The sequence below is a fragment of the Myotis nattereri genome, assembly GCF_964212035.1.
Source record: "Myotis nattereri genome assembly, chromosome: 2".
Classification (NCBI taxonomy): Eukaryota; Metazoa; Chordata; class Mammalia; order Chiroptera; family Vespertilionidae; genus Myotis; species Myotis nattereri.
Window position 1 is genome coordinate 178,504,142 of NC_138076.1, and position 27,109 is coordinate 178,531,250.

A 27,109-nucleotide genomic window follows, 5' to 3' on the forward strand; every position below is an offset into this window, starting at 1 on the left:
CCTCCTGCACACCCCACCCTGGGGATCGAGTCTGCAACCCGGGCATGTGGCCTTGACCAGAATCGAACTCGGGACCCTTCAGTCCATAGGCTGACGCTCTATCCACTGAGCCAAATGGCTAGGGCCAGTCTGCTATATTTAAACTGTAGTGGAAAAGGCAAGAAATGAAATTACCTCCTATGGAAATTTTAAGACTAGAGTTAATGAAAAGCTAATTTAAGATCTCCAGCCAACTCCAGATCAGTAAGTCCCAGAGGAGTTTCAGGCTAAATAATTCCTGAACCAAATGTGGAATTTTGCCCTAATATAGCGGTTCAGCTATACATCTGGGGGGGGGGGGGGGGGGGATGGAGAGAGAGAGAGAGAGAGAGAGAGAGAGGAGAGAGAGAGAGAGAGAGAAAGATCAGAAAGTGACTGGGCTAGAAGGACGCTGGCCTGGAGGCAGAGCAAGGAGTCCTGTGGAGGGGTGAAGGGACTTACTGGGAAAGGCTCCTGCCAGGTTGCTCCCACGATGGAGGGCCTCACGATGGCAATGTTTAGGTTGCCGCCCTCCTGGTGCACCACCATCTCTCCCAAGGCCTTGGTGTAGGTGTACGTATTGGGCCGATCGCCAATCAGCTTGGGCGTGATCTCGTCAATAATAGCATCATCTAACCACCTAAAGTTAGTCCAAGGAAAAAAGAATTCCAGCAACAATTGTTACACAATAGACTCAAAAACACTGTGAGCCACAGACAATCAAATAAAACACCCATGTTCTAGCTTGAGTTCTGGAATTGAGAACAGTCACTGGAAAGTGAGGCTGAATGGGAACCTGTCCAAATCATATACAATGGCTGAGCCCAATCTCACCAGGTGAATCCTACCTCCTCCCACCTAGATGGACAGGTTTAACAGCTATGCAATCTACTACATTATTGCAAACTACAGGTCTGGTACATGAAATTCGTGCCCAGGGGTGTGTGTGTGTGGGGGGGGGGGGGGGTCCTTAGCCCGGCCTGCACCCTCTCCCAATCCAGGACCGCTGGCTCTTAACTGCTGGCCTGCCTGCCTGCCTGATCACCCCTAATTACTCTGACTGCCTGCCTGATCACCCCTAACCACCTCTGCCTGCCTGACCACCCCTAACTGCTCCCCTGCCTGCCTAATCACCCCTAACTGCCTCTGCCTGCCTGCCTGATGCCCCTAACCGCCTCTGCCTGCCTGATTGCCCCTAACCACTCCCCTGCCTGCCTGACCACCCCTAACTGCTCCCCTGCCTGCCTAATCACCCCTAACTGCCTCTGCCTGGGCCCCCACCACAGCGGCTTAGTCTGCAAGGACGTCCAGAATGACGTCTGGAAGGTCATTTGGCTGTCTGGTCTAATTAGCATATTACACTTTTATTAGTATAGATAATCTCTATCTTCAATGACTTTCTCTCCAACAGGGTCAGAGGTATATGTTCATGGAACACGTTTGTGAATGCCAGTCATGAGCCCAGGAGCATGCTGGGTGCATTCATGGCTTTTAAAGGCTCTCTTGTCTAAGATGCTTCTGTGGCCACCCACTCAGTCATTGCCATCCAGTTAAAACCCAATGCACCAACCAATCTTGCAAATTTTAGCTTCTAATTTTTAAAATTCCATTCAATGCCTCAACAAATGAAAGCAACTACCAGTACTTTCAGCAGACTTATAATCTATTTTAGCAAATCTATGAAAATATTTTGAAGCTCTGTTTGGAGCAGTGGTTCTCAACCTTGGCTGCACATTAGAATCACCTGGGAATCTTTTTAAAATCCTGATTTCTGGGCCTCATCCTCCAGAAATTCTGTTTCTTTGTTACTAATGTTGTGGCCCCACCCCATAACAAAGAAACAGAATTTCCAGAGGATGAGGCCCAGAAATCAGGATTTTAAAAAGATTCCCAGGTGATTCTAATGTGCAGCCAAGGTTGAGAACCACTGGTATAGTCTATGTTAATAACTTGGTAATTATTTCCAGAGATATCCAATGAATTCTGAAAGGCCTTAATAACTACTAATAGTCTACCATGTGGAGTGGTTACAGTACTCTGAAGCAGTGGTAATAGTGATTATGGAACACTTCTACTTACAACAAGACATGTATCATAAACAACTGAGTTACCATGGCATCATCTCAATCCTTTCTTTAAAGGTGTCAGAACCATTTTTGATAATCTTAGAGTCTACTGCAGTTCTTGAAAGAGCAATACAATTATTGTCAATTAAATACTTAATGTTTCTCTTTGCTGGCAGACCTATTTGCTCAAACTTTTGGTATCATATAATTTTTAAAAATTAGATTTCTTTTTTTTAAAATTAAATCTTTATTGTTCAGATTATTACATTTGTTCCTCTTTCCCCCCCCCCCCATAACTCCCCTCCTCCCAGTTCCCACCCCACCCTCCACCCTCACTCCCCACCCACTGTCCTCATCCATAGGTGCACGATATTTGTCCAGTCTCTTCCCGCATCCCCCAAACCCCTTTCCCCGCCAAGAATAGCCAGTCCATTCCCCCTCTATGTCCCTGATTCCATTATAATCACCAGTTCATTCTGTTCATCAGATGATTTATTCATTTGATTCTTAGATTCACTTGTTGATAGATGCGTATTTGTTGTTCATAATTTGTATCTTTACCTTTTTCTTCTTCTTCCTCTTCTTAAAGGATACCTTTCAGCATTTCATATAATACTGGTTTGGTGGTGATGAACTCCCTTAGTTTTTCCTTATCTGTGAAGCTCTTTATCTGACCTTCAGTTCTGAATGATAGCTTTGCTGGATAAAGTAATCTTGGTTGTAGGTTCTTGGTATTCATCACTTTGAATATTTCTTGCCACTCCCTTCTGGCCTGCAAAGTTTCTGTTGAGAAATCAGCTGACAGTCGTATGGGTACGCCCTTGTAGGTAACTGAGTTTCTTTCTCTTGCTGCTTTTAAGATTCTCTCTTTGTCTTTTGCTCTTGGCATTTTAATTATGATGTGTTTTGGTGTGGTCCTCTTTGGATTCCTTTTGTTTGGGATTCTCTGCGCTTCGTGGACTTGTAAGTCTATTTCTTTCACCAGGTAGGGGAAGTTTTCTGTCATTATTTCTTCAAATAGGTTTTCAATATCTTGCTCTCTCTCATCTTCTGGCACCCCTATAATTCGGATGTTGGTATGCTTGAAGCTGTCCCGGAAGGTCCTTACACTATCTTCGTATTTTCGGATTCTTTTTTCATTTTGCTTTTCCGGTTGGGTGTTTTTTGCTTCTTCGCATTTCAAATCTTTGACTTGATTCTTGGGCTCCTCTGGTCTGCTGGTGGGAGTCTGTATAATATTCTTTATTTCAGTCAGTGTATGCTTCATTTCTAGTTGGTCCTTTATCACAACATCGAGGGTCTCAGTAGATTTCTTGAGGATCTCACTATATTTATCGGCGGTCTCACCAGTCTTTTCGAGGGCCTTACTAAATTTATCGGCGGCTTCTAGACAGTTCTTGAGAGACCTTAAAAGTGTGGTTTTGAACTCTATATCCAGCATTTTGCTTTCCTCCATTTCTGTCATTTGTCTCCTATTTCTTTGTCTCCGCATTTTTTATGCTTTCTTGGTGCACCCCCTAGTGGTCTTTGTGCACAGTCTTGTTGTAGTTAAGCCTTGATTGTTGTAGGTAACACTGGGGGGGATTTGACCTCCAGGCCAACTGGCTGTGAGAATCAGCTGTGTCTGCAGTGGGAGGACTTCTGCCCTCTACGGAGGTGCTAATCTAGCCTTTGCCTGAGGCTATTCAGCAAATGCCTCTGTACAGGGCTTGGGCAGGGTGGGTCGCAGGGGATCCACGGGGCGGGCGGAGCGAGCAGTTATGGCTGCTCTCAGTCCCGTCCCCAGGTCTCCAGATGCTCTACCTCTCAGTGTCCCAGCAACCGCTGCAAGTACCTCGGAGAGAAAGCTGCCCTTGAGTTCCTACTGATGCCAGACAGTCCCGCTTCTCCTGTTTGAGTCTGGGTCCCCAGAGACTTGCCTGTAACTGGAGCCCAGAGCCTGAGACTCCCTCCCGATTGAAACAGACAACCGCACCCTCAGCCGCCAGCCCGCTCCACACACACCACCGCACCTTTGTATTTTACTTCCGCAACTCCTCTGAGTCTCGGTATGCTTTCCTCTTTCCTTCTAGTTGTAGAATTTCCCCTCAGCCAGCCTTCCTGTGGTTCTGGGTGATGTTCGTTCCATCTTCTAGTTGTATTTTTGAAGTGGTTGTGCAAGGCAGCAATCTCTGGTGTTTACCTATGCCCCCATCTTGGTTTTTTCCAAAAATTAGATTTCTTAACTGTGTTAGTATGATTTGATACATTTATTCCTGTGTTATAAAACTGAGCTCAGTTATACTCTTTTGATTGTAGAAAAATCTTAGCTGTTACCACTTTGTTCCCATTGCATACTGGTGAGTAGTGAAGATGTATTTATGCCAGGACTTGTTCAGAAACTCCACTCTCCATTTAACACCTCTCCCTTGATGTTGGAGTGGAATATGAGCATTGTCTATGATGTTTGGTTTTTCTCTTTGCTGCTATTTATTAGTGCTGAATGCTTTCTAGATACTCACATGCGTTTTGTTTAAATCGAATAGGGAAAGTTTGAGAAGTTCCTAGAATTAAAAAGCTGTGGTAAACTTACTAGTATACTATGGAATATTATGCAGCTATAAAAAAAACTATATCTTACCTTTTGAGACAGCATGGAGGGACCTGGAGAGTATTACACTAAGTGAAATAAGCCAGTCAGAGAAGACAAGTATCACATGATCTTATTTATATGTGGAATCTAATGAAAAAAATAAACTGATGAACAAAATAGATCCAGAGACATTGAAGCATGGAACAGACTGATGAAACTCAGAGGGAAGGGGGGTGGAGGTGGGCAGGAAGAGATTAACTAAAGAACTTACATGCATATATGCATAACTCATGGATAGATGATAGAGCAGTGAAAGCATGGTGAGGGTAAGTTGGAGGGGGCCAATGGGGGGGGGGAAAGGGCTGTGAAGAAAAGCCATTCTAAGAAAACTGCAGACCCAACCACACACTAGGAGTGTATGTCACGCGCTGGCACCAGCTGCTGTCCTGACGTTGATCTGCACTGAAAGGGCACTCTTAGAGGCTTTATCAAGTTGGGTGAGCTAGCTTCTTAGAAAATGTTGGTTTCATAGGTTTCTAAGAACACAAACACAAGAGAAGGTGTAGTGTTCTGTAGATGGTCTCCCTCTACCATTCGTAGCTCCACCTGTATTTTGTCATATTATCTTCTCATTTCCCCCATTTTTACTTGTAAAAATGGCAATGATTACATCTACTCTAAATGTTTAGGTTATGATGAGGACCAACAGAAATAGTCACAACTGCACTTAAAGCTTTTTGATAAAACAAAATGAGCCTGTCAACCTAAGGCATTCTTAATTTTGGTGAAGCAACCAAGGAGCATAAATCTACAGAGGCAGTCGCTGGTTTCAAATTCATCTTTTCTAACGCAGCCAAACAGGCCATTGTTTCCCCCAGCCACTTCCTTCACAGAGAGGAGTGTAACAAGTACGTACATCCCTGATGAGTGTACAATCAGTTCATGCTCTTCTTTACCCAACTTTGATTTGCTGCTGTGGTTTGTTCTCCATTTGTTTTCAAAACAGCATATAAGTTAGCATGGAAACCAAAAGGTATTTCTGAAATTAACCCAATGTCCTTTGGCACACTCAAGAAGGCATTTTGAACCCACTGGTCCCAAATTCTAAATTACTTAAATTGATTAGAAAGAATCAAAAAGTTATTAAAGATTTCAGAAAACAATGTGTGTGTGTGTGTGTGTGTGTGTGTACATGCCCACAATTTCCTCTAAATATTACTTACCTTTCTGGTTTAAAACTTATTGAATCAACCTCTTAATATCATTCATCTATACTAATAAAAGCCTAGGTGATCCTTGCACCCTCTCACAATGCCCTCATGTCATCACAAGATGGCCACCACAAGATGGCCGACAGGGGAGGGCAGTTGTGGGTGACCACGCTGTCAGGGGAAGGTAGTTGGGGGCAACCAGGCCTGCAGGGGAGGGCAATTGGGGGTGACCAGGCCTGCAGGGAAGGACAGTTGGGGGCACAGGCCAGCAAGATAGGGCAGTTGGGGGTGACCAGGCTGGCAGGGGAGGGCAGCTGTGGGGGACCAGGCCTGCAGGGGAGGACAGCTGGGGGCGACCAGGCCTGCCAGGGAGGGCAGCTGGGGGTGTCCATGCCTGCAGGGGAGGGCAGTTGGGGAGGACCAGGCCTACAGGGGAGGACAGTTGGGTGCAACCAGGTCGCAGGGTAGGGCAGTTGGGGGTGATCAGGCCAGCAGGAGTAGGCATCAATCAGGCTGGCAGGGGAGCGGTTAGGGGGTGGTCAGGCTGACAGGCAGATGAGCAGTTAGGAGCCAGCAGTCCATTTAACAAAGAAAAATCAACCAAAAAAATGAGTTCGCGTGTCACCTCTGACACGCGTGTCATAGGTTCGCCATCACTGTTATACAGTACACAGAATTTTCAATTTTGTGTCAGCTACTCAGATGCCATCTTAAGATAATACATTCTAGAAACAAAAAGATCCAGAAACACTTCTTTTTTTTTTCGTATGGCAAATTAGCTGTGGCTTTGGGTGACCTGGTAGCTTCAAAAGTGTGATTTTTAGTAGGTACAAATCTATTGGGGACTTTTTATTGAATTAGAGCATTGAGAAATTAAAGGACACCAGAAGGTGAGGGGTGTGGGAAAAAGAGGCTACACTGGTTACTGGAACAGGAGTGAACTCCACTGCTGATGCAAACTGCTCAATGAGAAAGCACTTTAACACACTGTTTCCCAGATATGCCAGCTCATAAAAAACTCACGTGAGGCCTCGGATAAACTTCCAGATTCCCTGGGTGGTCCTAAGGTACCACTGTGGAACCACTAATTCCATTTTTAGGGCTGATAACCTAATAATTTGGTGATTCTTATGGCCAGGCAAATTGGGGAATCACTAATTTAAAAGAACTCCACTTCACAAATTTAAGTCATTACAACTTAAATTGGGATTAGCTCTCAGAAAGGCATTGCTTCTTTGAGTAAAAAAATTCAATACAATGAAGCTTTAAAAGAATTAAATTCCTGGTAATAGAAATGCAAGCTGTGACAATATGCATATTCTAATCTGGTAGCTAATTAAATATGTGTAAGGCCCATATGCAAAGCATTACCATGTCTTATAGTATTTCTTTTCCAAATTCACATAGGTGTTGTTTTTTTTATCTGTTGCCACGCCCATTCTAGTTCTCTCCACCACTGGATCTCTGGTAATGGGTCTGCCTCTGGCTACTCCCCAAGCCAATCTATGTAAAATCCTTCCCTTCCATGACCATATTACCTAGCTCACTTTCATCCAAGTCTTTCCTTAATTAAAGCAAATAAAACAACTGACTAAAGCCTTTGCCATCTCACACACACACACACACACACACACACACACACACACACACAGTCCTCCTTCAATGGATCCCCACTGCCTACAGCGCTAAGTGCAGACTTCTGCACGATATTCACAATCTTCTCTGGGGCTATTCACAGTCTCCACAGCAGGGCCCCAGCCTATCTCCAGCTTGATCACTAATGGATTCCCTGCACAGGGAAGGTATGCTACCAAAGTGGACTGACATCTATATCCCAAATGTGCCCCAGGTTTGCTGGTTCCAGGTGCTCTGTCTAGCATGCACCCCAATCCACCTGTTCTTCCAAGTTTATCCCCTATGCCTGTCTTAATAGTCTTTCCACTCCCTCCAATTCCATCGACTTAATATGTCCCATCTTCTCCACCACTCCCCGAGTACAATTCTTCCCTGCTCTGTTTGCGTTTGATTGTGAGCTCCTTGAGAGCACAATCTATCTATATGTTAAGAAAGTACCTTTTAACCTCTGGCTCTGCCAAGTCTGTGGGTAGACTGGGAAGACGAAAGCCACGTGGCCAGAACCACATGGCTATGGAGGAAGTTCTCTCTGTGACTTACTGGATGAGAGCCTTTTGAAGAGTTATTCAGCCTCTCTCAGCATTTGTGCCTTTCTTAGTACAGCAGTGATAATATCAACCCTACAATATTATGTTAATGAATTATCTGAAAGTGTCTTTGCTGACAACAGTTGCTCCACAATGATTCACAGCCATCCTTCCCTTCTTAGTGCTTATTTACTGAATTGACCTAAGTATGTCAAATAAAGCAGTAAATATGTATGGATCCATGTTTCTACTTACTAGTTGTTTCAGGTTTTCTTAAAGGTGCAAAAGCCCTTTTCTCCATCATTAGCTCCATTAAGAGAAGTTTCCTTGGCTTGAAAGATATGGACAGCAGCAGCCCCAAAGCCCTATCTTTTCTGGTCAGTTATATGCATTAAAGAAAATAATAACTGCACTGAAAAAAGTGAAATTTCACTGCTAATCCCTGGTCCACGTACGCACATGAGTTCCTAAAGGTGAATATCACCAACTATGTAGAAGCTGGAAATATAAAGGCAGAGGTGAGTCAGTATGGTGGCACATATCATGATAAAATGTCTGTGATGGTTGTGACGAAGGGCAGAAGACAAGGCAGGTATAAGAGCCAAGAAAATCAGTTGCTTCACACTGATTAATGGCCATGCTTGTCATGCCAATTAAAAGCATTAACTCTTAATTGAAGTTTTAATTTTAAATGTGTTTATGCTGAAGTTTTTATACTGCTACAATCAAATGTTATCTTTTGGGAATGGTTCAGGACCATCAGGATTCTGGAAGCCTCAGATGTGGGCTGAAGGAAGGGGGTGAAGAAAGGGGGCTGTGGGAGGGACAGAAAATGGGGTGAGCTGGGAAGGATGGGGCAGGGATGGTACGTGTCATATTGAGACTCACAGTCCCATTCCCTTTATTAACAACACTGAGCAGGATCACTTGGGCTTAGGCAACTAGGAAAGTTTTTAGAAAAAAGTACAAATCATCTTTTATTTCCCAGACTGGAATTCCCATTAAACTGGCTTTCTGGGAAAAGAAATTCATTTTAGTTTGTCATTGGTGATTCTCTTTTTTTATTATTCTATTTTTCAGCTTTACTAAGGTATAATTGACAAATAAAATTGTAAAGTATCTGAAGTGTACATTGTAATGATTTTATATATGTACTAGAGCAGTGATGGCGAACCTTTTGAGCTCGGCGTGTCAGCATTTTGAAAAAGCCTAACTTAACTCTGGTGCCGTGTCACATATAGAAATGTTTTGATATTTGCAACCACAGTAAAACAAGGACTTATATTTTTGATATTTATTTTATATATTTAAATGCCATTTAACAAAGAAAAATCAACCAAAAAAATGAGTTCGCATGTCAGAGGTGTCATAGGTTCATCATCACTGTACTAGAGGCCCAATGCACGAATTCATGCACAGGGGTCTGGCTGGCCTGGCCCCAAACAGGGTGGATCAGAGGCAGGCCTGTCAGGAGGAGACAGCGGAAGGTTGGCTGGCGGGGCCTGCCCCAATCAGGGCCCAATCAGGGCTGTGCTGGCTAGGGGAGGATCCAAGGGTGATTGGCCAGTGGGCCCTGCCCCTGATTGGGAGCGGGGCCAGCCATGGGGAGGGGCTGTGGGTAGTGGGCCAGCCAGGCTTGCCCCCGAATGGGGTTGTGGGAGGGCCTGTCTGGGGTCAGCGGCTGGGGGAGGGGCCGTGGGCCAATCAGCGTGGCGGGGGCTGATTGGGGGTGAGGCCAGCCATGGGGAGGGGCTGTGGGCAGTGGGCTGGCCGGCCCCATCCCTAAATGGGATGGGGGGGCCAATTGGGGCCAGCAGCCTGGGGTAGGGGCCATGGATGGTTGGCCAGCTGGCTCTGCCCCTGATTGGGGTCTGGGGGCCAATCGGGGGTGGAGCTGATTGGGGGGAGGGGCCATGGGCTGATTGAGGTGGTGGGAGCCCATTGGGAGCGGAGGGGCTGCAGGTGGTTGGCTGGCCAGCCCTGCCACCTATTGGGGTAAGGGGAGCTGGACGGGGGGAGGGGTTGCGGGCTGATCGGGGTGGGGTGGGCCAATAGGGGGCGGGGCCAGCCATTGGGAAGGGCCACGGGGGTAGTTGGCCAGCTGCCTTGCCGTCGATTGGTGTGGGGGAGGCTGATCAGGAGCAGGCCAGCTGAGGGGAGGGGCCATGGGAGATTGGCCCACTGGCCCCACTCCTGATTCGGGCGGTTTGCTGGCTGCAGTGGGTGTCATAGCAACTGGTCATTCTGGTTGTTACAGCATTCCGGTCACTGGCTTTTTGTGTATATAGATACCTTGTGAAAATATTCCATCTAGTTAATTAACACATTTACATGGGTGATTGTTTTGAGATCATAAAGCCCAGAATACAGCTTTAAGATCTTCTTGTCTAATTCCTGGTTCCTTTTTTTTTTTTTAATGAGCTGGATTACTAAGAACAAGGACAGTTGTTAAACCCTGTGGGGTTATTGTTAATAACAATTTTCAAGGAATTAGAAACCTAAAAGTCTTGGAAATAATTTTATTTTAACCTTAGGCCCATTAAAATACAGAGAAGGCTGAGAATAAATACATTAATCAACAAAGTAACTAAGCCTAGATTAAGGTGAATTAATATTTATTCAGAATAACTTTAATGATATTTGTTGTTATTGAACTTCAAGAAATTCCATCTGATATAGGAGTCCTTGCAACAGTCATAGACAATGATGTAGTTGGTGATGGGTTGCTGGGCATTGCGCAAAGTGTTATTGAAAACTTTTAACACTTAGGTTTTATTTGAAGTTTAAGAAGAAAAAAGGGCAATCAGAAACAGGGGTAATATACGAGCTTATAGTTATTTTACACATAGGACTTCACATCCCAAAATATCAACTTGCTATGAAATTCTGTCATCTATTCTTGCTTTTGTCAAAACAAACAAACATCAACCCATTCCACCCCGTCACCACAAGCCAGAGCAGTATGATCATCATCTAGTGACACCAAAAAGTTTTCATTCATGCCCTAGCCAGTGCAGCTCAGTTGGTTGAGATCATCCCATGCACCAAAAGGTTGCCAGTTTGATTCCCGGTCAGGACACATACCTAGGTTACAGGTTCTGTCCCTGATTGGGGTACGTACAGGAGGCAACCACTTCATGTTTCTCTCTCATGTCGATGTCTCTCTCTCTCTCAAATTAATAAAAACATATTTTAAAAAGTTTTCATTCATTCAGCAAATATTTGCGTCTCTACTGTGTTGGCACTGGAGAGCAAAAAAGAGCCAGACACCTGCCCTGCTGGAGGCAAGGACCAAAAAGTGGTTAGCATGTAGATGCGAGGAGTCTGTGAGAAGGCTGATGGACTCTGATATTCAGCAGGGCTGAAAATCTGCATATTATTACCTGTTGCTGGCTGAATAATCCTTTTATTGTTTACCGAACTTTACATTGAAATGTCTGTTTGCTTTGCTAAAGGGTAAATGTGTATTCCAGTAAATAAAAAGCTGATGGGTCTGGAGATTCAGCGAGCTTCGCCACTAGACTGAAGCCTCCGCCTGGCTTTCCCCCATGCCTTCTAAATTTATATTTCTTGTCTAGTGTATCCATTTATGTGTGGCCCCTTCTCCAGATTCTGAATCCTTGCTGCAAAAGGTTGTGGCACTGTCCTTCCCTGTCTAATGGAAAATACAGATTAGCAACCAGTGTTGAGAATGAATATGGGGTACTATGGTTCCACTGAAGCCTGAGGGACTCTAGGGGAGAGTTTTGCTGTCTGAAGCAGAAGTGAAGTCCTCTTTAGGAATAGCGCTTAGTAAGGAAAGGCAGGTGGTATGCGAGAGAAGCGATTACTTCTTTATTTATTGTCTAAAGTTTTACATATGTCTCCTTTTTCCCCACTTGACACCGCCTCCCCCCTCCCCCCAAGCCATTACCTGGGCAAGCCCCCACTGCCCCAGTGTCTGTGTCCATTGGTTAGAGGAGCGATTACTTCTGTGTGACTGGCACAAATGGAAGGGGAGGGCCAAGAGGTGCAGTTGAACAGGTGGTCCCAAATATAAAGTTTTGAATTAATAAATGGTAGTTATGACTTTTTTCCTGTTTTAAAAAATACCTAAACTCCTTAATTGCATTCAAAATATATTCTGCTGAGGTAAAATATAATTTCATTCGTAGTTCTGTTTGGCTGCCTATTTATTTAAATAATTATTCTCCTTGGAAAGCAGCAAATGACAGAAACATAAATTTTGTGCAAGTGTCAATGAGAGTCTGATCACAAATCATGTAGCAATCAACTGCCTTTATGGGCTGACATATAGTGGGGGAGTGGGGGAAAGGCTGAACACCTGAGATAAATCAAGGTATTCTCTGCTTTGAAATCTAGGGGTGTTGAGTTTCTGGACACAGTTTGGGAGGCAGGGAAGTACCTGGAGAAATCTCTCGCTGTGGTTGAGCGGAGTATTTGCTGCCTCCCTCTTTTTCTGGGGGACTCTCAGAGACTACCGTGTGCCTCAGACTGTGCTGTAACCTTAGGTGTCAGAGGGGTCATCAGCGAACTGAGTGTGGACTCTCAGTGCCGGGGTCTGGAACCAAAGGTCTGTCCCCTTCCTGGCATATCCATATGTAAGCACCATATGCACCAAGAGACAGCACTTTCAGGAGGCAGCTCACTGACCACTCAATTCCACCCTGAAAATGCCCGAGGCTTTAGCCTTCCCTGCACTGACCTAGGGCATCAGTGTGTCTTTTCTCTATCTATCCCGACAAACTCCCCACTCTGACAGCTTTCTTTTCACCAATTAAGCAAAACATGATCTATTAGCAACTGTAAGTCACCTCCAGGTCCTTTAAAGGACTTTCATTCTTCTTTGTCCTGGATATTTTTGATGACAGGTAAAAATATCTATCCTCAGAGCTACACGAGATAAAAATGTTGGCCCTGAAGGGAATGAACTCTCGATTTAGCTAATGCTTTCTTTTGAAGAGTATATCTTAAATGGAAATACAGTAGTATATAACATTAAAATCTGACAAATTCACTGTGAAATAGTCTATTTTCTCTGCTCTGATACTTTTTATGCAGAATAAAAAAAAAAGGCGGGGTGGTGGTGGGGGGAACAAGGCAAACTTAGTAAATAGAGCAGAAGAACAAAGAAGCAGAAAACAGAAGCATACTTATTCTGAGACTGCGGTCATGTCCTAAGAATAAAGTGGTTCCTGTTAGTTGGCAAGAAGGGGAAATGCTGCATATTATTTCTCCTGCACAATAGGAAAGTAAGGAAAGTGTATCTTGGCCAAACAGGTCAAGAGACTGACTCCTACCAGATCTGGAGGAATCCTTTTCTCTTTCCATTTTTCTTTACTAACCTTTTGATTACTGCTATTGAACACCCCTTAACACTACAATGATTGCTTGTGTTTATCAGTTTATCACCACAACTATAAGATGGGCACTATTATTAGCCTCATTTTACAATGAAGGAACTGAAACTCAGAGAGGCCAAGGAACTTGCTTGGCATCACATAGCCAGTAAATTGCAAAGCCTCAAGTTGAATCCTTGTCAAGCTCCAAAACCTGTCGTCTGAGCTTTCATAGGCTAATATGCAAAGTGTCCCCTTGGGAGTTCGACTGGGAGACCTGGAGTTTGATCGCTCTCTATGACATGTGCTGACCAGTAGGGAGCTGTGTGGAATGGAGAAAGGCCCTGGCTGGCAGCCAGAAGGCCCTGATCAGCCCTGATCGTCAGTCAGACCGAGGGACCCTACCCATGCACAAATTTTGTGCACCGGACCTCTAATATACTATATTTTCTTTAGTGACAATACTGAGTTTATTAAGAAGTGAGAAACCACTTCTATGTAAAGTATCCCCAAGTACCTCTTTCAATCCTAAATGATATAACAAGACTAAGCTATTTAACAAGACCTGGGGATGGAGGGACTAGCAGGGGCAGGGTAGCTAAAGCTAGCACCATTTCAAAGCACATTGTTTCAAGGGTATTCCCCTTTGCTATCTCATAAGTGAAAGACAACAAAGAATCAAAGACAAACATAATCTGCTCACTCCTGTCCCCTCACTTAAGCCAACTTACTCCATAGAGTCGATGATTTTTTTTGGCTCCACAGGACATGGATATATGACTTCATCAATGTGCTTCAGGTTACAGTTGGAAAAGGCAGTAGAGATATGTATGAAGGCTTCGAGCTTTGGCATCTGACTGGCCATGAGCAGGAGCTTCTGGGTGGCAGTAACGTTGAGCTGCACGGCATGTCTAGAGAGAATTAAGCAGAAGAAAACACAGCTGGCCTGTATCATGCTTCTTGGTGAAAAGAGGGTCAAGTATACCTACAATCCCTACTCTTACTTAGCACTGCTCTGAAGTTCCAGCCTTGTAATTAGGAAAAAAAATTCACAGATATAAATATTAACAGATGTAAAGCTGTCACAAACCCAATGTCAGATTACATCATTGTATATCCGGAAAGCAAACAGAAACAGCTAAAAAATGTTGGATGGACAATAAGATGACCGAGTAAGGACAGAAACAACAATTAGAGAATACAATGGAAGAAAGGCACAGATTCAAAATCCAATATTTAGATATATATCACATCCTATATAATAAAGAGGTAATATGCAAATTAACTCTCACATCCTCACAAGATGGCTGCCTACGACCAGGCCAGCAGGGGGGTTTAGTGAGAAATGACCAAATGACTGAACAGCAGGCTGCATGGGGTGACCAGGCTGGTAGGGGGGCTGTGAGGGGCAACCAGGTTGGCGGGGGGCAGGGCAGTTGGGGGCAACCAGGCCAGCAGGGGGGGCAGTTGGGGGCAACCAGGCCAGCAGCAGGGGGCAATTAGGGGCAACCAGGCCAGCAGAGGGGGGCAATTGGGAGTGACCAGGCCGGCGGGGGGGGGGGGGCAGTAAGAGGTGACCAGGCTGGTGGTGTGGGGGAGTAGTTAAAGGCAACCAGGCTGGCAGAGGGTGGTGCAGTTGGGGGTGACCAGGCCAGCAGTGGGGGGCAGTTAGGGGTGATCAGGCTGGCATGCAGAGGCAGTGAGGGGTGACCAGGCTGGCATGCAGAGGCAGTGAGGGGCGATCAGGCTGGCATGCAGAGGCAGTGAGGGGTGACCAGGCAGGCAGGCAGGTGAATGATTAGGAGCCAGCGGTACAGGATTGTGAGCGGGTGCAGGCTGGGCTGAGGGGACCTCCCCTCCCCCACCCCATGCACAAATTTCATGCACTGGGCCTCTAGTTAATAATAAACAAATAGACTCTATTAAAAATGATAACACTTCATTAAGGGTCATGACAAAAAATTTGAATAAATAGAAATATATTGTTCCTGGATAGAAAGAACCAATCTCATTTTCTAAATGAATCTACATATTCAGGTAATCCCAATAAAATTTCCAACCCTTTTAAAAACCTGGAAAATTATTGTAAGTTTAATCACGAAGTATAGCAGGTGATAATAGTCAAGAAAATCCTATTGAAAAATGATGTGTGTATACTTGCCTAATAAAATAAAAATTATAATAATTAAAATACTATGATGTTGAAAGAGAAAGCTGAATGAAACCAAAAATGAGAATTTAATGTTACAAGTTTCCTTTTCAAATAAAGTAAAAATAAATCATTTAATAAATGTTTTAGAAGTAACCGTGTTAGAAATAATAAAAAAAGGTTACTCTACATTCACACCTACCTCACTCTTCTTTTTACAGAACTTTCCTGACTTCTCATTCCCCCTTAAAGCTAAAGAAATGTTAAATGGGTCAAAATTGAAATGTGAAAATGAAACTAAAAATACTAGAAGAAATTTCAAATAACTGCATACATAATAAAAACAAAGTTGAGGACAAATGATAAACTGTTAAAATATTTGAAGCCTTTTAAAAAACAAAGAATTGTTAAATCTTTCAAGAAATCTTAATATTTATAAGAAAAAAATGCTTCAAATGAAAAATAGGCAAAAACCATGGATAGGTATTTGAACAAAAGAATAAAATACCAATCAGCATTTAAACATCTTCAACCTTTCTAATTATCAAAGAAATAAAAGTCAAACCTCACTATGCCATTTCCATGATCATACTAACAATGTTAAAAAGAATTAAAGAATTATAATAGAGTATTGTTGTGGGCGTTGAAATGGGGAATCGTGTGCATAGTGATGGTGTAAATTGATGATACCACATTTTGAAGAACAATTTAGCATTCTATAACAAATTATAATCTGTTTCTAATCTGGGCACATTTGATACATACCTAACAATTCCACTTCTTGGTATGTACCCAAAGGGAAGCACCCAAAGGTATATAAAAAACATTTAGGTACAGAGGTGTTCATTGCAGAGTTGTTTACAATAGTAAAAAATTAGAACAATCCACCAATATAGAACTGGTTGAATATATTACATATGTGTACAAAGAAATATCATGTAGTCATTACAAATTATAATAGAGCACTCACTGACAATGAAAGATAAAAAAAATAAATGAGCAGTTTGCAAAAATGTTCTCAATATGATGACTTTTTTGTAGATTTGAACATAAATCTATTTTACTATGGATGCATAAAGAAAAACTGGCATGGCTTAGTGGTTGAGTCTCAACCTATGAACCAGGAGATCAAGGTTCGATTCCCAGTGGGGGGCACATGCCTGGGTTGCAGGCTCGATCCCCAGTGAGGGGGGTGGGGGGGTGTGTGCAGGAGGCAGCCGATCAGTGATTCTCTCTTATCATTGATGTTTCTCTCTCTCTCTCCCTCCCCCTTCCTCTCTGAAATCAATAAAAATATATTTTTTTTTTAAAAAGGGGAAACTGGAATGAATGTTCTCCACAATATTAAGTGGTTAGCTCTCGCATGTGAGATTTTGGAGAAGTTTTACATCTTTGTACTTTTTTCATTGGGACTATCTTTTATAAAAAAATCAACAACAGAAACCAGAGAGAGACTTACACACGTGTATGCACACACACATATCCATACAAGCCTCGAGAGGGGAACAGGAAGTACCTCAGGTGGTCGTCGAAGCGCACGGTGGCGGCACAGTGGAAGACGATGTTGGTGCAGGACAGCAGCTCCTGCATGTCCCCCTTGCTGATGGCCAGGTCCTTCTGGTTGAGGTCCGCGTAAACCGCTCTGATCTTCTCCTGCACGTTGGGACAGACCTCTTTGACTTTTTCAAACAGCTGAAACATAAATATAAATCAACATACAAAGATCACCAGCACCAGCATCTTGTTCTCACTGACTTGTTTCACTGTAATTCTCAAAAATGGGTTTTAGTTGTAACGTCACTTAAAGAAGGCATCCCAAGAGCATTTGCTTAATGTCATGCAATTCAAAGTCCGTTTGGGGTCATTCCTGCTGGTCATAATTTGATAAACATTTGAAAAAGTCAGTTCTAATAACCAGGAAAAAGTGTGTTTTGAACTTTCCTGCAGAGTGGAGGAGTAAGAGTAAATTAAATATACCCGGCTCCATCCCCTCCTCCTCTATGAGGCATCTCTGTGTTTATACACGTTGGTGGTTCCATTTTGTGCTGGAAAATACTGTTTTCAGTGCAAAATTACCAGCCTATATAAATTTTCAGGCTTTACAAAGTCTCATGAGGATAAATTCAAAACAACATGTTTAACTGGCCAGATTAACAAGATGTCCTAGTAACACAAACATAATTGGAAACAAATTAAGCACATTTATAATGGTTAAAACAAATACAAATTTTATATCGTCTCTTTCTAGTATAAATGGCAGTTATTGCCTAGTAAGATAATTACATGAGCTCATGAACCTTTTATGGGATTATAATTGATTTTTTAAAATACTCTAATTTATAAAGGGCCAAGGGAGGAGCAGTGGCAGCTTCAGCTTTCGTTACAATTATTCACTTGGCTCAAGGTCTCTACTTTCGCCTCCACACAGAAGTTCTCAAATTAAGTTGGTGTTTTCCATCTTGTCAGGAAATATGATTTTAATAAAATGATCTTGGTCCCAACCTATTTTGGTAAAATGGAAATTTACTGTAATATTGGTATGATATGTTAACAGCGGGGGGAAAGAAATGTAAGGCTGAATGTTTAGAAAGGTTAAGGGCAGAGAAAATTCACCTGTGGTTTTAATCATAATAGAGTAGCAGAGACAGTCCTCTTCTACCCTTGAACCACCAAAGACCGTTTTCATCTATTCCTTGATCCTTAGAAGCAGGCTTCTTCTCTCTGTTAGAGACCTACCCCAGGCTTTTCTTTGGGTAATAAGTAGTTGGTCTCAGGTAGTCAGAGGAATCATGCCTCATTTGTGTTAGGCAAGACCATATTCAGAGGCCATGATGGGAGTTTTATGAAGCTGATCAGAGAAGGAAATTAAATCCACATATTGCTTGGCAAGTTCATATATTCTATCTCTAAGCTACTATTTTTCTGCAAAGGGTCAGTCTTTTCCATGGGGTGTTACTTCAATTCTAAAGATAACTAAATTTGTAGAAGGCTCTTGTTTTGAATCTGCTTGATAGATTTTATTCACAAAAATTTATTTAAGGTTCTGTGGCATCTTTGACTTTGGTCTGTAATGATTTTTGGCCACTTGACAGTAAGAAGGGGAAGGTGATTTCAGTGTCCACCCTTCAAGCAATGGGGTTCCTCATGTCTGATGTAAGCTGCTATACACAGATTTTCTTTTTCCTTTATTTATTTATTTATTTATTTATTTTTGTGATTCTAAAAGGCAGAGGATGCTTCACACCATATTGTACTTTTAGACAATCAATGCAATGTTGAACAGCACCCAAATACTAATTTACAGCATTACTGTTATAGGAGATAATTATTATTTCAAGAAATAATGTCTCAATCTATATTCTATATATTGACTTATTATTTCAAATGAGAGGACATATTTGAATGAAATGGTCTACTTAAAAAAGTCTGAGTTTTCTGATCTAAGTAATAAATGATTATGGTGAGTCAAAATAAATCAATGAATTAGCTGCATTATATGACATGCCTTGTCTGAATCTCATCATATTGCTATAATTTCTAATAAAACAACACTCTGTAAATACTGCTACATCCTACAGAGAATGCTAGATGTTACAGCCAACTGCCATTCACCAGGTCAGTACTTTTCAAGGTGTTATCCTCCAATCAACTGCATGAGGATCACTAGCAAGTATGCCTATTAAAAATGTATATTCCTGGGCTCCATGAAAGAAACTGAAGAAGACACAAATAAGTAAAAAAAAAATGCAATGGATTGAAAGAATCAATAGTGTTAAAATGTCCATCCTATGTAAAGCAATCTATAAATCCAATGCAATCTCTTTCAAAATATCAATCACATTTTTCAAAGAAATAGAACAAATAATCCTAAAATTTTTATGTAGCCACACAAAACCCTGGATAGCCAAAGCAATCTCAAGAAAGAACAAAGTTTGAGGCATCACACTCCCTTATTTCAAAAAATAATACAAAATGGTAGTAATTAAAACAGTATGGTATTGGCATAAAGACAGACACATAGATCAGTGGAACAGAATAGAGAGCCCAGAAATAAATCCATTCATGTATGATCAATTAATTTACAACTAAGGAGCCAAGAATATATAAAGGGGAAAGGACAGTCTCTTTAATAAATGGTGTTGGGAAAATTGGACAGCTACATGCAAAAGAATGAAACTGGAACACTATCTGATACTATGCCCCCAAATTAGGTCAAAATAGATTAAAGACTTGAATGTAATACCTGAAATCATAAAGCTCCTAGAAGAAAATATGGTGGTAATCTCCTTGATAGGTCTTGGCAATTATTTTTTAATCAAAGTCAAAAGCAACAAAGGAAAAAAAATAAATAAGTGGGACTACATTATAGTAAAAAAAACTTCTGCACAGCAAAAGAAACCAGTAACACAAATGAAAAGGCAACTTACTGAATGGGAGAATATATATGCAATCATATATCTGAAAATGGGCTAATATTAAAAATATGTAAAACCAAAACAAAACCTATACAACTCAATAGCAAAAAATATCCAATTGAAAATTGAGCAGAAGATCTCAATAGACATTTCCAAAGATGACATAGAGAGAGCCAATAGACACATGAAAAGATGTTCAATATCATTGATCATCAGAGAAATGCAAATCAAAACCACAAGATATGGCCTTGTACCTGTTAGCATGCCTATCATAAAAAAGACAAGAAATACCAAATATTGGAGAGGATGTGGAAAAAAGGGAACCCTTATGCACTGTTGGTGAGATTGTAAATTGGTGTAGCCACTATGGAAAACAGTACATAGATGTCTCAAGAAATTAAAAACAAAATTATCATATGACCCAGCAATTCCACTTCTGGGTATTTATCCTAAGAAAACAAAAATACTAACTCGAAAAGATATATGCATTGTCATGTTCATTGCAGCATTATTTACAGTAGCCATGATATGAAAACAACCTAGGTGTCCACTGACGGATGAATGGATAAAGAAATTGTATATAGATAATGGAATATATATTTATATATACTAGTGGCCTGTTGCACGAAGATTTGTGCAATAGGCCTTCCTTCCCCTGGCTGCTGGCATCAGTTTTCCTCCGGCACCCGGGACCCAGGCCTTTGGTCTGGCCGCAGCAGTGAGGCTAGGCTTCTCCACTCTGGCTGCTCCCAGCCACTCCTTTTTTTTTTTCTTTCCAGCTCCTCGAACGGAGGCCAGGGCGGGCTGGAAGCCTGGGTCTCCCCCGGTGACCCAGGCCCCCAGCCCCTCCTTGAGCGGAGCCCATGCCCCCAGCCACTCCTTGAGCGGTGTCCAGGGCCGGTGGGAAGCTTGGCTTCCTCCATCACCGGGTGCAACCCAAGCTGCCTACTCACTCCAGCTCCTTGGCCGCCACCATCTTCAGTTGTCTTCAGTCTTCACTCTGTGGCTGTGTATGCAAATTAACCGCCATCTTTGTTGGGTTAATTTGCATAGTCACTCTCATTGGCTGGTTGGTGTAGCGGAGTGGCAGAGTGACAGAGTGATGGTTAATTTGCATGTTTCTCTTTTATTATATAGGATAATGGAATATCCTATATAATAAAGGGCTAATATGCAAATTGTCCCCTTGATCGGGAATTCAACCAGGGGGGCGGGGCCAGCCAGCCAACCTCCCGTGTCCCCTCTCCCCAGCTGAATTGGGGCAGGACGGCTGGACCCCACCAGTGCACGAATTCATGCATAGGGCATCTAGTATATATATATAATGGAACGTTATTTTGCCATAAAAAATAATGAAATGTTGCCATTTGTGACAACATGGGTGGACCTCAAAGACATTATGCTAATAAAATAAGTCAGACAGAAAAGCAAATACCATATGATCTCTTTGATATGTAAAATCTTAAAAAACAAAGCAAAATAAAAAACAACAAGCTTGCCAAAACCGGTTTGGCTCAGTGGATAGAGCGTCGGCCTGCGGACTGAAAGGTCCCAGGTTCGATTCTGGTCAAGGGCATGTACCTGGGTTGCGGGCACATCCCCAGTGGGAGATGTGCAGGAGGCAGCTGATCGATGTTTCTCTCTCATCGATGTTTCTAACTCTCTATCTCTCTCCCTTCCTCTCTGTAAAAAATCAATAAAATATATTTAAAAAAAACAAAACAAACAAAAAAAAACAACAAGCTCATAATACAAAGAACATATTGGTGATTGTTGCCAGAGGCAGGGGCTGGAGGTTGGGAGAAATGGAAGTGTGGGTATATATTTATTTAAAATCAATGAATCGCCGAAACCGGTTTGGCTCAGTGGATAGAGCGTCGGCCTGTGGACAGAAAGGTCCCAGGTTCGATTCCGGTCAAGGGCATGTACCTGGGTTGCGGGCACATCCCCAGTAGGAGATGTGCAGGAGGCAGCTGATCGATGTTTCTCTTTCATCGATGTTTCTAACTCTCTATCTCTCTCCCTTCCTCTCTGTAAAAAATCAATAAAATATATTAAATAAATAAATAAATAAATAAATAAATAAATAAATAAATAAAATAAATAAAATCAATGAATCGAACTACTAATCTTGTGTGGTAAATGTTATTATTTTCATTTTAAGGTTTAAATAGCCCAGCCATACAGAATGTAGGTTCTTGCACAAGCTCTTATTACTCAATTTATCCTGAGGTGTTTGCATCCCCAAACCTATGTTTTTTAACCTCAGCATGTACACACATACACAGTATATTCCTGGGCCCACTAAATAAAAAATTACTGGGACATAATCAGGACTTTGCATTTTACATGAAGTTTTCTAGTTGATTTTTACTGATCCCAAGATGAGAACTTCTTATTTGGAATGATAACACAGATAATTACTGATGAACAAATATCATTTCCCTTTATAACTGCCCAGGGCAGTTACAGGATATCGGTGGTTTTCAAGCAATAGGCATAAGAATAATCTGGGGACTGAATACAAATGATTCCCATACTCCACCCTCAGAGACCTGGGCATGGTAGGTTTGGTATGTCACCCAGGAAGTTATACTTCTTAACAGGCTCCACTGATAGGTCTGACATACTTGGAGAAACACTGACTGAAAAACTCATGTCCATTTGTAAAGCCCGGGCTTACATTTCGCCCCCCGACCCTGGTTTGTAAACTCGTTGATTCTTGTCCATCTATACTTGGCAGCTCTCAGTTCATTGAAAGGATTCAAATTTTGTTTATTAACTTAAATTAATTACTGTGAGAATACTAATGGAATCATAAATGGGAGCTGGATTCCTGAAATTGCTTGGCTCCCAGCTCTTTCATGGTGGGAGGATGAAAGGTGGCAAATCACTACTCCTAAAAAAAGACACCCTGGGCCCTCTGTGCAAACTGCTAATGGCAGCTGGAAATTCTCAGAGCAGAGCAGACCCTTTTCCTTTGTAATAATGACAAGCCCAAAGGACAGACGAAATGATGCACATGGATCCTCAATAGATATCAGCTCTTCTGAACATTTCTTTTGCTAATGAAAGGATTTTAGAGACAGGAGAGGCAGTTAGGGAAAAGGCAGTTTTAGGGTAAGGGTCCATGGGAGAGGAATGCATACTTGATGGGCGGGAGATAGATGGCTCCAACCCACCCGATTGTTTACAAGAATGTTACAAGGTAAGGGGAAGAAGAGGAGGGCGGCACTGGGTGAGCTGTGAACCTTGGAAACTGATACCATGCAGGGAAAAGGGGGAAAGAGGCCAAGTAGGAAAACATGGGGACATAAAATAAGGAAGGGTCCAATTAGAAAGGAGGATGAACAGACAAAGAAGCTTCGAGCATTTATAAACCCGTAGACAAAGAGACTCACTGGACTGGTTTTTTCCCATCTTAGAGAGCGAGCAGGGGTCTTCATTTTGGGGACCTGTCCCAGGGGGAATTTGTATACACTTGCAATAAACTTCCACACTTTTGCTTACAATCTTTCAGTCTGCAAATTTATTCTTCAAACTTCATAGGACAAGAACCTGTGAGAAGAGTCCCAGCTCGCCATTCGGGGTATCACTAATGTGAGACATGGTCGAAAGGCAAGAAAAAGTAGACGGAATAAAAATGAGTGAAAAATATAATTTCAAAAATTTCACTGAAGCCCCACCAATGAAGAACTTAATATAATTATTTTAAATTTTAAGTGCTGATCTTATTCCTTCTCATATATTCTTTTTTTAAATTATATTTTATTGATATTTTACAAAGAGGAAGGGAGAGGGATAGAGAGTTAGAAACATCGATGAGAGAGAAACATCGATCAGCTGCCTCCTGCACACTTCCCACTGGGGATGTGCCTGCAACCAAGGTACATGCCCTTGTCCAGAATCGCACCTGGGACCCTTCAGTCCCCAGGCCGACGCTCTATCCACTGAGCCAAACCGGCTAGGGCCTCATATATTCTTTACTTAGTGGTATAAAACTGAGACGGTAAAGAAGGAACAACTACTCGCCATTTAGGAAAACTCAAGCCGAGGGGCTGCTGCTTCTCCACATATGAAACCGTGTGGCAGGAGCAGGCACATTTCTGTGGTCCCTGCAAGATAACAGCTGGGCTGTGAGCCAAGCATTTCAAACTGATAACAAAGCTATATGTTGTTTTTTTCTTGGAAAGTTCAGGAGTGTTTCCTTGATTTAACACTACACTGGCGAGTATTTCTCTCTACTAATTTGTTTTTAAATATGAGTGACTATCTTATTTATGGCAATAGTAACTTATCACCCAGAGGCAAGAGAGAAACTTCGCAAATTCTAAGTAAGAAAATTCAGCAGAATGCGGAAACCAGAAAGAGAAATTATTTTGGAACCAATAAACTCCTTAGGTACAACTCACCTTGGGTAGCCAGACACTAAGATTGCATTTTTCTTAGAAGCAGGACATTTATATCGTGCTTTTGAAGCAATGTAGATGTCCTGAACTTGAACCCCCACCATCCACATGACCTCATGTTGGAGGTATGCACAAAGAGGTTCGGTCACTGTTTCCTGGGCACCGTTGGTGTAATCAAATCTTTTATGATCATGAGAGTCTTTAATCCTTATTCAGTTTACTGAGTCCCTCTCTTCAAATATAACTAACTATATTATTTAGTCCCAAGAACCCACTAAAATGCGCTTAATATTAAAAAAAAAAAAAAGGTAAGCTCCCTTCAACTAAAGAGCAATCTTTGTGAAACATCTGGTATTCTAAAGCAAAAGAGAACCTGTAACATCTGTCAGAGAAATTTTAGAGTGTGGAGGAAAAGCGAACCAATGGGTCGTGCCAGTTAGCTCTCAAACAAGAAAGACTTGTTAAGAAAGGATATAATGTAAGTTGAGAACAATTAAGCACAAATAAGTACATGAAAATTAAGAAAAATAAAACCATCATACCCAATGTAAAGATTCAAAAATTTAAAAAATGTTGGGATTTGGCTAGCTCATCAATGAACTCCCATAAGATATAAAAAACTGACCTAGAAGTTTTTACTGCTTAGTGAGGACCATTTCTTCAGGAATAATGCAGTGTTGTGTGGTTGTGTGGTTATCAAACTTTGGCACAGAGCAGGGTTGCTTGGGAAGTTGTTTATAAAACCAAACACCAAAACCCCAGATGTCCTCACTGTGGAGAGCATGACTCCACAGTTCTGAGTGGAAGCTTGGGCCCCTGTGCTTTGTGCAAGTCTCTAATGAGTCTGATACACAGGGAAGAGGAGAGCCATCAATGATGTATCAGAAAGATCAGTCAGGTTCTTGGAATCAGGAAGGCCAGGGTTTGCATCCTAGTTCTATCATTTATTATCTGTGTGACTGGGGCAAATGACTCACCTCTTAGGTGAATGCCTTCTGGTGCCCATCCTATCTAATAAAAAAGAAACATGGTAATTAGCCGTACGTCCACTACCCTTCCCATTGGCTAATCAGGGTGATATGCAAATTAACTGCCAGCCAAGATGGTGGCCGGCAGCCAGGCAGCTTGAAACTAACATGAGGCTTGCTTGCTTCAGTGACGGAGGAATCCAACGTTCCCCGCCTGCCACTGCCGGCCTCTGAGCTTGCAGTTTGAAACATTGTTACAAATATAGAAGCTAAACAAAACCCCAGAAACCTGCTTTCAGTGAGCCGGGATCTCAGAGCTGGAGTTGATACAGAGTTTCGATTATAGAAAACAAACAAACCAGATACCTGCTTTCAGCAGCAGAGGCCTCAGAGCTTGAGCCAGAGCTAAAGCTGGCCCAGAATAAAAAAAGAAAAAAAAAGAAAAAAAGGAGCAGTTGGGAGCTTCAGTCACCCGCCAGCCTGAAAACAGTCCTCAGCCCCTCACCCAGACTGGCCAGGCACCCCAGTGGGGAACCCACCCTGAAGGGTGTGTGACCAGCTGCAAACAGCCATCACCCCCTCATCCAGGCTGGCCAGGCACCCAAGCGGGACCCATACCCTGATCCAGGACACCCTTCAGGGCAAACCAGCAGGCCTCCACCCGTGCACCGGGCCTCTATCCTATATAGTAAAAGGGTAATATGCCTCCCAGCACCGGGATCAGTGGAGCTGAGAGGCCTCCCGGCACCGGGATCAGCGTGACAGGGGGCAGCGCCAAAAACCCCTGATCGCCCTGCGGCTCTGTGTGTGACAGGGAGCGAGACCACAACCTCTGTATCCGCCCTGCTCTGTTCGTGACAGGGGAAGGCACCCCAATCCCTTGATCAGCCCTGCTCTGTGCCTGATAGGGGGGAGCTCCCCAACCCCCTGATCGCCCTGTGGCTCTGTGTGTGACAGGGTACGGCGCCCCCCCTCCCCCATGGGCCCTGCTCTGTGTGTGATGGGGTAGAGCCATAACCTCCCCATTGGCCCTGCCCTGAGTGTGACACGGTGCGGCGCCCCAACCCCCTGATCCGCCCTGCTCTGTGTGTGACAGGGGGCGGTGCCCCAACTCCCCTATTGGCCCTACTCTGTGAGTGACAGGGGGGAGCTCCCCAACCCCCTGATGGGCTCTGCTCTGTGTGTGACAGGGGGTGGTGCCGCAACCTCTCCGTCGACCCTGCCTTGAGTGTGATGGGGGCGGTGCCCCAACCCCAATCGGCCCTACGCTGAGTGTGACTGACGGTGGCATCGCAACCTCCCCATCTGCCCTGCTCTGTGCATGACAGGGGGTGGCACCCCAACTTGCCTATCGGCCCTGCTCTGAGCCCGACCAGGGGCTGCACCTAGGGATTGGGCCTGCCCTTGGCCACCCAGGAGCAGGCCTAAGCCAGTAGGTCGTTATCTCCCGAGGGGTCCCAGACTGTGAGAGGGCACAGGCCGGGCTGAGGGCACCCCCACCCCCCGAGTGCACAAATTTTTGTGCACCAGGCCTCTAGTCCTATATAATAAGAGCCTAATATTCAAATCAATTGAACGGCGAACTTACTGGTGGAAGGAACAGTTGCTATGATGCACACTGACCACCAGGGGAAGATGCTCAATGCAGGAGCTGCCTCAAGCCCACAGGCCCCAGGCCAGCCAAGATGGGTGCCAACAGGGCCCCCCAATTGCCCTGCCAGTTACCCTGCAGAAGGAGATGACCGACCAGCAGCAGTGGGGGGGCATGGGGCCGGCTGACAAGCAGGCGGCAGCGGGGGG

General features: G+C 43.2%; 1 protein-coding gene across 1 annotated transcript in view; it reads right to left on the bottom strand.

The window, feature by feature from the left end:
- FAR2 (fatty acyl-CoA reductase 2) overlaps positions 1-27,109 on the bottom strand; it is a gene marked incomplete at its 3' end in the record, with an annotated part of 50,239 nt that overhangs the window by 14,414 nt on the left and 8,716 nt on the right. The window contains exons 2-4 of the mRNA XM_081083704.1: positions 17,034-17,209; positions 14,100-14,279; positions 481-658 (exon numbers count right to left, since the gene is read on the bottom strand). Coding sequence (XP_080939830.1) covers positions 481-658; positions 14,100-14,279; positions 17,034-17,209 — 534 coding nt within the window. The remainder of the gene's footprint in view (positions 1-480; positions 659-14,099; positions 14,280-17,033; positions 17,210-27,109) is intronic.